General features: G+C 40.0%; 1 protein-coding gene across 1 annotated transcript in view; it reads right to left on the bottom strand.

Moving 5' to 3' along the window:
• GDA (guanine deaminase) overlaps window positions 1-12,017 on the bottom strand; it is a 599,621-nt gene that overhangs the window by 256,395 nt on the left and 331,209 nt on the right. Inside the window, exon 5 of the mRNA XM_069228937.1 lies at window positions 3,926-4,013. Within this exon, the coding sequence (XP_069085038.1) occupies window positions 3,926-4,013 (88 nt within the window). The remainder of the gene's footprint in view (window positions 1-3,925; window positions 4,014-12,017) is intronic.

Below are 12,017 nucleotides of genomic sequence, written 5' to 3'. Positions count from 1 at the left end.
TAGATTACAAGCAAGCCATTCACCCTTCACATTGGCTAGACACTCTTCCTGTATGACCTGTATATAGCTGTTGATGTGTTTCTTCATTGCAGGCCACTGTGCCTGTCCCACAGCACTACATATGTTTGTGTCATACCACCAGATGCATGATCATTGTATAATGATGGGCCTGTGATCAGGGACTATTGAACTGCCATCTGTCTGTATCTTGGATTATGTCATGTTGGATTACTTTGATGTGGTATGTGATAAGGCTCAAGTTGCAGACATCAACCACTGTAATGTTTGCCTATTCTATAGGATAATGTCTGAGAAATCCCTCCCTTTCCGTCATCTGGGGAACCTGTACCCTGGAATATGTACTTTGACTCAGTATGCGTCACTCATTCTTATGTTACAGAGGTCCAGACATACGGACAGCCTATGTGCTGTACACTGCAATAACATGTTTGTTGTGACTAGACACCTGTACTGATGAGTTTGTGTTTAGTGGTTGTAAACCTGAGCAGAACACTGAGTACTAGTGACATATCTCTCCTTGCACAAGTAAGCCATATCTTCATCATATGGTTCACATGGTGTTAGTTCCCTACATTGCAAACCAGACAATGAGTTTGTGATGGGTGAATTTATCACAGTGCAGATGCATCTAATTAATTTTGGACAGTAAAAAAGAAAAATAATAAAAAGAAAGGTTCAGTCATGGTGAATGAAATCATTGGAGTAGATGCCACACCATTGGGTGTCCAAAGTTCGGAGTACTCCTCCTACTGGAACTGATGGGAACTTCAGGATCAGTCAACAGAGTGAATGTGTGGCACAAAAAGGAGTTTCTTTAGGAAGAGGTCACTTGCTGGCAGTGGTGGGTGTCTTGCCATCTGTACCTCCTGGATTCTTTGCCGGACGTCGAGATGGTACTAAAGACTATTAGTTCAGAAGGCATACCGGGCGTAATGGCTTACCGGGGGGCCTGTTTTATCAAGGTACTACTTGGTGGGAAAGAACTGTGATGCCTGTTTAAACAGGCAGTTTTTCAATCTTCACTGATCCCACAAACACTAAATGGATCAATGTTGCGTCCAGTCTATAAGAAGAGTGACTCTCTGTCACAGTTGTTAGTGAAATACTACTTAGTGAACTGGTGTTTGGGCAAAGGATTGACCATTAATTGCAATTTATCAAACAGTGCTCAATGTAGCAATATGGATTGCATCTTGTCAGTTTCATTTTTGATTAAACAGTTGATCTACACCCTGAGGGAGAAACTCTTCTCCTGCGCTGTTCATTACAGTGCTGCTTTTGAGGAAGTGGGTTGGGACAGCTGTGGACAAAGCTGACAACATGTCATTGCATGAACCTGCAAAAAGCAATGCAATCTAGGTGAAGGGCCATGAGCTTAGATTAAACTTGAACAGCGGCGGTACATATCTGACAGGATCTCTACAAATAAGGGGCTGAAGTAGAGCCACGTACTGCTTGTGTCATTTTCCCTCAGATCTTTGGTGCAGCATGAACAAATGCAAGGTTGTTTCCTCCATAACTGCTTCAGATTATACACAGATCTTGCAGTATGTCTATGATGTAGTCATTTTTCACCGGACGGCATAGGCCTGATCAGTATTCTGCACCAGGTAGACGGGTACAATGAAGAGAACCATGCTTTTTGGCACCGGCCAAAAAATCGAAAATAAATTGTATTCGGGGAGTATGATTTCATAACCTGGGATTCTCAGTTAATGGAGTTAGAAAAACATCTGTAACTTAATCTTTGCCTATAGCCAATTGTACAGAAAGCTGGATACCTTGTCTGCTGGCCCAACTGTTGATATATTGAAAGTAAAATCGATGTCTGTACTCTGCTATGGGCAATTTGCCTATTTGGATTGGATTTGCAGGCAACTACATCTATTACGCTGACTTTTTAATTGTCCCTTGCAACTCAAGTGCAGGTAAGATTGGAATTCAATTTGGTGAAGCAACAGTTGAGGTAAAAGTGCCTTATGTTAAATTTTGACACCGGCTCAGAAGTGCCCATAAAGGGTCTTTGAAAAACATGACGTGGGATGTGATTTCTTCAGAGGGAGTATTATGACAGGGCAAGTGAGCCACAACACATGGATACCTACTCGATCACTAAGGTCCAGATTTAAGAAACCCTTAGCGCCATCTTGCACCACATTATTGTAATTTTTTACGCTAATGTTGTGTTAGGTTGGCAAAAACCTTGCGCCATATTTACAAAATGGCACAATGCACATATTGCACCACTTTATAAACCCTTGCGCCACATTATGCCTGTGCCAGGCATAATGTTTACAAGGGAGGCATTCCGGAGTTAGGAGGTCCAGAAAAATGGCACAGTGGAATCTAAGAGATTCCACTGCACCATTTCTAGCGTCATTTTTAACGCCTGCCCAAGGCAGGTGTTAAAATGAGCCTCCCATTGTTTTAAATGGGCTTCCTGTCACTTTGCAGGATTAGCGTCAATATTTTTGACGCTAATCCTGCAAAGTGGCAAACTAGTATCAAAATTTAAGATGCTGGTTCCCTAACGTGTGCCATGGTGGGCTGTATTAGAAATATGGCGCATGCATGGTGGCATTAGGCAGGCATAATGGTGCGCAAGAAAAGTGGCGCATCATGACATGATGCGTCAATTTTCATAAATTTGCCCTTAAATACCCTGGGATTTAAGAATAACTTATAAAGAGTTAAAGGGGACAGTAAAAGAGCTAATGAAATTGACATCAAAAGCCGTAGATTGCATCGACTATGAGTTAAAACAAAACGAGGCCATGCACTTGATTACCATTTCACCACTGGCCACCAGCCTAGCCTGTTTGAGGCACTTTCAAAGATTATTAGAAACAAGGTAATTAGACTTCATTTTCTGCGGCCCATTGGAGAATTTAGAGGAAAGTAGAGGCCATTTGGAAATAGTGTTCTCTGCTGGTTCTGTTCACTATAGAACTGAATAAATGTAACACCTGCAACGTTCACGCAGGCTTCTAGCTGACAAGCACAGGCTTTTGCTAAGACAGAAATTTCGGTACACGAACTAACAAAGATACTGTCTGATTTAGCTTATGTGTGAGATCCTGCAGGTCCTATGTGAAAATGTGAAATTTAGTGATGCCACCTGCAATACATTGTCTCAATCGCCTCCTACCTAGGTTTTGTTATATTTGATTTTAATGACGACTGTTTATGTACACAGTTTGACACTACCTAAAAAATTAGACCTTTTCAGTTTATACTCACTGGATGATGGTCTTATCATTATCACTTGACGACGCTCACTTACTTACCCAGACCCATGACTAAAAGCTTTTTACATTTTGTAGACAGGGAAGTTTGATATTGTAATGGTTTTAAGGAATCGTTTATTAAACAAATGCTCAGGGCTAGATTTAAGGGGGGCATCTTCGTAATTTTAGCAGACATACTTCGACTGAACGTTGTCTATGTTAAAAGTGCAATGCTGCATATACTTCTCCAGTTAGCACACACTGCATGAGTGTTGCTGTAACGAAGCATAGGAACCACACAGGGGCCAGGCCCAACTGCTCTAAGGCTTGTCCTCATTCAGTTTCATCACACAGGGAAAGGGTGCTTTGGGGTAGAGGTTCGCAACATCACATAAGCTCCTTCTGAAGCAATGTGTCCCCAAAGACATGCCTCCAATTAGCAAAAATATAATTTTGTCAGATTTGTAAATTCGCATCATCTGTGACTCTGGGTGCATGAATGTCACTGAGAACCAGTTAAGTTTTGTGAAGTAGCATGTTGGTGCCAGTTTTCTACAAACGTGTACATTAAGTGAACTAGTAGAAACAAAGATTGTAAAGATGTACAGTTTATTAGGGAATAAAGCATGTGTTCAAATAATGAGCATTGTTGTTGAAAACGTGCACTATCATCTTACTTGCAATGTCAGCTAGTATCAAAGATGTGTCTGTGTGGATTGTTGCAAAGTAGCATGCTGTGGTAGTTCCATTCTTCAGTGTTCGTCTCTGGAAAAAAAGAAACATTCAAAGTATTAGCTTTCCGTTCATAGCAGCTATAACGTATGTAAAACACTTTGCCCAGATATTCAGTACATGCCAGCCTTGAAAAATTGCAAATGAAACGACACGCGCTCAGTGAAAAATGATGCAAAGAGTTACCCAAAAGTAACAATGTTGTAATGGAAAGACTGCAGGCAGCGTCATGAGCTTCCGGTCTCATGTAGGAACGGGTTTGTTCACCCCTCAGTGAATACTGGAAACAAACTAAAACCAGCACAATTATTTTGTGATCCAGACTAGTCTATCTGGTCGTCCTAGAGAGTCCCAGGCTATCCCATTCCATTTCAATATGCAAAGGGGCGCTGTCATACAACTTCTCAACGCCTAACTTCTGACCTTGCACTCACACACGGAGTTTACCAAATCTCTAACTGATAGGCATGAGTCCCCAATGAATCTTCACCAAACCTCAACATGCCTAGGTGTTGTATAGGAGTCAACTGGAATTGATTCAAGTTAAAATGCCTAAGAGTGAGGTCCTTCTCCTAGGTCCCTGCCACACACACAGCTCCCCCAACAAACACCCTTTCTTCCATGCAACTGTCACCCACACTAAATGCATCAAACCTCTTAGCCCCAGATTTGCTAACTTTCACCCAATGAAATGCTGCATGGAAAATTACAGAACTGTGTTAAGTTAATGACAGAAAAGTGCACATTGGCAGATTTACACAATCACCTGATGACAATATAATCAGCGGTGGTCACACAAAAATGGCTGGTTTGGATGACAACATCGCACTACAGAGCAAAGGTGAGACACCTGTGTCTATCGTGGGGTAAGTACTCAATATATACACCTAATACGAAATTCAGTATGAAGATACCAACCTTGTAAGATGTGCAGGTTCATGTAAAGGTCATATGTTATGCATAGGCATATCAGGTGATACAGTGTGTGTCCCCTTTCTTGCCCCTGGTTTCACTCTGCATAAGGAATTGGCAAAAAAGGTCACATTACTTTAGTTTAGTGGGCTTTGTGACAAAATCTAGTGATGATTGCTTTGTCCTACCACAGACACTTACCCCTTGCATGACCTGACACAGAGGTGACACAAAGGGGTTTACGAAGTATTTGAGGGTCAACTCTGGGCATTAAAACTTCAACACCAGAAAGTTGATTGACTGTCATTTTCACAGCTTAGCATCCTAATGCGCAACTATGCATCATGTGAGCAGCAATGCAAACCATTTGTTGATCTTGGCCATGGTCTTTACCTTAAAAACAGCCTCATCATTAACAATTGCATAAATGCTGGTGCTACATCACATCTGTCAGAAAATGCCAAACTACATAATTCCTAAACTTCATACTGCCAAAGCCAGCACTCTCCCAGGATCCACATGTTGATGTTCTTCAACTGTAATCTCTGACTGCTAATTTTCTAGACTCCAAATGGTCCAAAATACTGCCACCCACCCTGGGGAAACCTCAGTAGTTCCTGTGGTTTTGGACAAAAGATCAAGTTGGAAATATCGAGTTGTAAAAGTATCAGGAAAAAAGATATTGTGATACAAAATTATTGTGATGCAGAAATGTCGTTGTCAAGAATATCAATTTTTTTAGGTAGGTAATATCGTTGTCAAGAATATTGTTGTTGATAATATCCTTTGAATAATATAGTTGTAAAACTTATCTTTATGTGTTTTAGTTCATATATTAATTTTATATGTTAAGAATGTTTGTATAATTGGTATTAATATTTTTAAATATAGTTTGTATTTTATGTATGTGTACTTATAGTAATTTATAGTGTTGTGGCGAGTTGCTATGTCTGTAGGGGTATAGAACGGGAAGTTTATTAAATATAATTAACAATTCATTATGCATTCATTATCAAATATTTAAACAATTAATAATTATGTAAATGTGTAATAATCATATTTTGAAGTTATATGTTAGGTGCAGGCTGCAGGATTTGTAGGGGTAGAGGGCGGGATGTTCATTAAGTAATAATTAACAAATAGTTATTCATTTATTTTAATTATTTAATTGATTAATGATTATGTAAATTGTGCAATAATTATACTTCCTAAGTTATATATTAGGTGTGTGTTGCTGAGTATCTAGGAGTATAGGGTGGGAAGTAAATTACATAATAATTATTTGACAATTAATTTTTTATTAATTATGTAATTGATTATTAATTATGTAAATTGTGCAATAATAATATTTTTAAGTTATATATTAGGTGCAGAGTGCTGGCTTTGTAGGAGCAGAGGGTAGGAAATTATTTAAGTAATAATGAATTCATAATTAATTATGAACTGATGAATAACTATTTAACTGATTGTTAATTATACTTTCTGTGTTATACTTATTTATTTTAGTTATATTTTAAGAGTGGGGCTTATAGTGTGGGAAGTTAATTAAATGATAAATAAATAACACTTTTTTATTGATAATTATTGCATTGTTTACTAATCATGTAAATTGCTTTTATTATATATAATTTAGTTTTTGATTTGTTAATAATTGTCCTATTAAGAGTCATATATTTTTTGTAAATTAATAGGGTTATTCAAATATGTTAGGTGCTTGAAGTGTAGTACCATTCCCACTGCTGCATAGACTGGAGTGAGAAAAGCAAATATTACCCCTCTGAAGTACAACACTTTCCCTACAGTTGCACTGAATGGAGTGTGAATAGTAAATTTAATCCCTCTGAAGACCAACGCTTTTCCCACTGTTGAACAGACTGGAGTGGGAATAGTCAAATGTACCTCTCCAAAGTCCAACACTTTTCCTACTGTTCCTGTCCTGTTCCTACTGTTTTCCTACTGTTCCTGACTGGAATGGGATTAATACATTTTACCACTCCGAAGTCCAATGCTTTTTTCCCAACCTGTTGCACAGACTGTAGTGGGAATAGTAAACGTAACCTGTCCGAAGTCTAATGCTTTCTCTACTGTTGCACAGACTGGAGTGGGAAAAGTAAATGTAATCCTTCCTAAACCCAACGTTTTCTTTACTGTTAAACAGACTTGATTAGGAATGGTAAATTCTACCTATTCGAAATCCAGTGCATTCCCTATGTTGCACAGACTGGAGTGGAAATAGTCAATCTTACTCCTCCGAAGTGCAGCACTTTCCCTTCTGTTGCACAGACTGGAGTGGGAACAGTAAATATTACCCCTCTGAAGTCCAACACTTTTTGTACTGTTGCACAGACTGGAGAAGGAATAGTAAGTTTAACCCCTTCGAAATCCAATGCTTTTCCTATTGTTGCACAGACTGAAGTGGGGATAGTAAATCTGATCCCACCAAAGTCTAACGCTTTCCCTTTTGCTGCACAGACTGGAGTGCGAATAGAAAATTTACCCCTCCGAATTCTAACATTTCCCCTACCGTTGCACAGACTAGAGTGGGAATAGCAAATTTAACCCCTCCGAAGTCCAAGGCTTTCTCTACTATTAAACAGACTGGAGTGGGAATAGTAAATTTTACCCCTTCAGAGTTCAATGCTTTCCCTACTTTTGCGCAGACGGGAGTGGGAACAGTAAATCTTGTCCCGACAAAATCCAGAGATTTCCCTCATTTTTAATGTTGCACAGAATGGAGTGGGAATTGTGTTCCTATTATTCTTGATCACAGTGGTTCTGAAATTACTGTGATCAAGACGGAGGTCGAAACACGTAGATGGTAACTGATGAGGCATTGGAAATCTCTGATTGAAAATGAGTTAAAAGCAAGTCCCTGGGACTGCAGTGGTTTATTTGGTTAAAAGTTGATCTGGGGGACTGACAGTTGAGCACGTCGCTTTGTGACCACCTTTGTTAAGAGATAGAGCTATAGATAGATAGAAAAAAGCCAAAGTAGATGTTATAGTTAGTAAATAGAATGTTTTTAAAATAAACAAAAACATGGTGGTCTCCGGAGCACGGGAGGGTCTGTGACCCCCTCCCATATATTTTTTTATGTGGTCCCTTGGATGTTGGGGTCCCAGGGCCCCAAGGGGGTGGTCTGCATGACACCCATAAGATTTTTCATTATGTAGCCCTGGGGAGGTGATGGCCCGGTGGGGTTGGTGCGCATCCCCTTATATAATTCTTTAATGTTTCCCGGGAAGGTGGGGGTCTCTGGGCTCGAGGGGGATTTGCATAGCCCCCAAAAAATTTTATTAAGGAACCACAGAGAGTTGGTGGTCCTGGGGGGCCCGTGTGGACCCCCTAAATATATATATTTAATGTTTCCCCTTTAAGATCCAAGCCCCTTGAGCCATGTCTGATGCAGGGCTTGGAGCTTAAATGGGGGTACCTGCAGGACCTGGCCAGAGGCCAGACCATATGGCCATCCTACACTGTGCATCGCCAAAGGCCATGCATGGCACAGGGTTGGTGTGGTTATGGGGGGTTGGCACAGGGGTGAGTGGTCCTAGGGAGGTTGATTGCAGGGCCTGGCCACATGCCAGGCCCTGCAACCAACCCCCACTGCGCACGGGCAAAGGTTCCCGCTTGCTGAAAGTAGAGTTTTCATCTCTTTCTCTATTTGAAGCAGCTCCCTGCATGTAAGAGCAATGCCAGCTCCCGCAAGAGACAGGACCCCGGGAAACAATGGGTCCTTGAGGCTATGCCGAAAGTCCCCAGGGTGGGGGTGGGTTCACACGGCCACCCCAATATTTTTTACAATGTAGCCCCTGGCAGGTGATGGCCCCTGGGGCAAGGGGATCCATGCAGCCCCCCATATATTTTTTTTATTTTGTCCCAGGGAAGTGGTGATCCCCTTGGCCGGGCGGGTCAGTGCAGCCCCCCGATATATTTATTTACTGCTGCCCCGGGGAGGTGGTGATTCCTGGGGCCCAAGAAGGGTATATATACCCTATATATATAATTATCTCCCAGAAAACCTGCCCCAATCCATAAGCTTTTCCTCAGGCAATTCCAAGAGACAGCACAAATCTGGAATAATTAATTTGTCTTACGCATTTCGGCAAAAGTCTTCGACTGGGCCATCCGGTAGTGCAGTGCAAAACATAAATTTAAAGGAACATCCTCCTTTTTATCCACACCTTCTCCTAAAGGTATATATACACACACAGACCACGTATAATACCATATAGAGATTTTCCTATTCAATCAGCCCTTGTGACAATTGAACAATCCAAATCATCTAATAGTAATCTAATACATCACAATATTGCTCAAATATAATTGTTTCTTTCTACAGTACTGAGTACATTTTTTAACATGTTTTTACAAGTTTAACACCCTGATTACATGATTAAATAATTCACAATAGCAAGTAATTTGGTACCTTCCATAATACATCACGATTTTACTCAAATTGACTTTTTGCTTAATACAGACCTTCTTAAAATAAAGTACTCTCAGTGAAGTGCTTTTTTTATATGTTTTCGCAAGTTTAACTCGCTGCTGACATAATTGTGATGCTGCGAAGACCGGCGGTGACCCAGTTGCGGACCGCAGTCGGATCGGCGGTCAACAATTTGGGCGGCAGTTCCTGCTGTGGGCCACTTTTCGGTTCGCGACCTGTTTTTCGGGCCGCATCGCTTCTTGAAACTTTCTCTTTGGGCTCTGTTTCATGCTGTGGCCCCCTTTTACCCCCCTAGTTTTACTTACCTGTTTCTTACTGTTTTTCTTCTTTTTCTCTTTTTCTTTTTTGTTCCTTCTTGGCCATATTTTCTCTTTCCCAGGAGTCTGTGTTTCCTTCCCTTCATGCCTTGCTCCCTACTTTTTATACCACGGCTATTTTTCCACTTACTTTAATGTGGCTTTTCTCAATTCAAGATGGTGTCTTCATTACTTCCTGCATGTCATTTCCTGTTTGTCAGTATATAAGCACAGTTGGTCTTCTGTTCCTTGTGTTGCACACACTTCTGTTCCGGTTGTGCTCTTCATTCCCGTATCCTGAAATGTAGGACTTCACCTGCTTTTTCCTGTCTGCAATTTTTGTTCCAGACTTTTTTGCCTCATTTTTTCTTTTCTTTATATCTTTTTCAGGATCTGAGGTTTAACCCTAGTTGGGTTTTTCCCTCTGGGACTCCTTCTGGAGGATACAGCCTGCTTGGTGTTCTATTATCAGCAGCACCATGGCTACTGGAAAGGGTCGACCCCTACCTTGGTTATTCCAGAACATACAAGAAACCTAGTTGTGCCCACAGACTGGCAGATTACAGCTGTAAGAAGCGTTCAGGTTGTGACAATAATTACATGATTCACACCACCAAATAATTTGCTACCTCCCATTATTGCAATCCTGGTAAAGTACCCCAGAGTTTATCCTAGTCCAAGTCATCAGCTGGCTTCATGAGAACCAGCATACAACAATTGTATAGTTAATCAATAGTTTGCTTAAGTTAGCCTCTTTCCTGATAAAGTACTTCTTTTAGATAAATGAGTTACGGCCTTCTATGATTACACTCCTAGTAGTGTACCCCAGAGCTTATCCTTATCCTAATCATCCACTGGCCTCATGGAAACTGTCAAATTCCTAATTCCTAAATCCTCATATAGTATCCTGTGTAAGCACAAAGTGTCAAAAATGTAAGAAAGAGAAAAAAAGAGAAAAAAGAACCATATGAAAGGTAATATAAATCCAAATAGGCATAGAATTGCATTTTGTTCTTAACAGTTCAAGTCCCCAGATGTTCACCCATCTGGAATGTCAGATTTTTACAGTCAAACACTGTAATTTATTTATAAATGGACATGAAGTTCTGCATCTGTATTCAGACCCCATGGTATTTCTGTTCCAATCATCATGATCCACCTAGATTCTGCTCTCCTATGGGTCAACTCTTGATCTTCCCCTCTTTTATTAGCCTTCACATGATAGATACCATGGTAGCAAACATCCTTATAATCTCCAGCATGGTATTCCCAGATATGTTTGGCAATAACATATGAGTAGTCTCTATTTGTTATTGCTCTCAAATGTTGCAATATGCATAATTTCAGTTTGTTTACAGTACTCCCTATGTATTTGCCACACCTATATTCTAGGGTATAAACAACAAGTGGTGTTTCACATGATATCCGTTCTTTGATTCTCCTTATGGACCCATCAATGCATTTAGGCTCTGTCATATTTGTGCCATACCAGCAGGCTTTGCATTTAGTACATTTGAAAAAAAAAACTTCCAACTGAATCCAATTTCGTGTCCCACTCCCTTTCGAGGGTAAGTAGCTTTTGACTAACAAGTCATTTAGAGATGGTGTTTTTTTTAGGTGATCCTCGGATGTTCTGTCACCCACTCTTTTAATTCTACATCTTTTCTTATAATCCTCTAATTCTTTCTGAGAGCTGTTTTGATTTCTTTATCTGAACGATTGTAGTCCTCGATCATCTAATTGTTTGGTTCTGATCATTTTTATTTTTTCTTGTACTCTTGGGAACTAGTAGGTCATCTCTGTCTTTTTCCATAGCTTTTTTCATTGCATTCTCAAACACGGATACCCCTTCTTGATAAATCTCTGAAACATCTCTTCACCTTATGTTTTAAAGTTGCTCAATTCAGAACAGTTTCTTCTAGCTATTAAGAATTCTCCATAGGGCACACTCCATTTGAGTGCTTTAGGATGTGAACTATTAGCAAATAAAATGCTTTTACAGCTGGTGGGTCTGAGAAATAATTTTGTACAGATCTTCTTGCACTCAATATATACCTCTATGTCCAGGAAAGTTATTCTCTCTTTACTTATTTTGAATGTAAATTGTTGTCCAAGTGGGTTGTTTTTTTAAGGAACTCAGGAACATCTCAAATTCATTCAGCTCTCCTTGCCAAATTAAAAAGAGATCATCAATAAAGCAAACCCACTGGATCATCTTATTAAGAATCTCAGCATTTTCTTCTGTCTGTACACATTCTGCTTCCCACTGGCCCATCGTGAGGTTAGCATAAGTGGGAGCAAAAGATGTTCCCATGGCTGTTCCTTTCTTTTGAATCTAATAGTCGCCATAAAAAATAAAGATATTATTAGTAAGATAGA

This window comes from Pleurodeles waltl, chromosome 1_1 (assembly GCF_031143425.1).
Source record: "Pleurodeles waltl isolate 20211129_DDA chromosome 1_1, aPleWal1.hap1.20221129, whole genome shotgun sequence".
Classification (NCBI taxonomy): Eukaryota; Metazoa; Chordata; class Amphibia; order Caudata; family Salamandridae; genus Pleurodeles; species Pleurodeles waltl.
The sequence above is the reverse complement of the archived record's forward strand: the minus strand, read 5'-3'. Positions and strand labels throughout refer to the sequence as shown.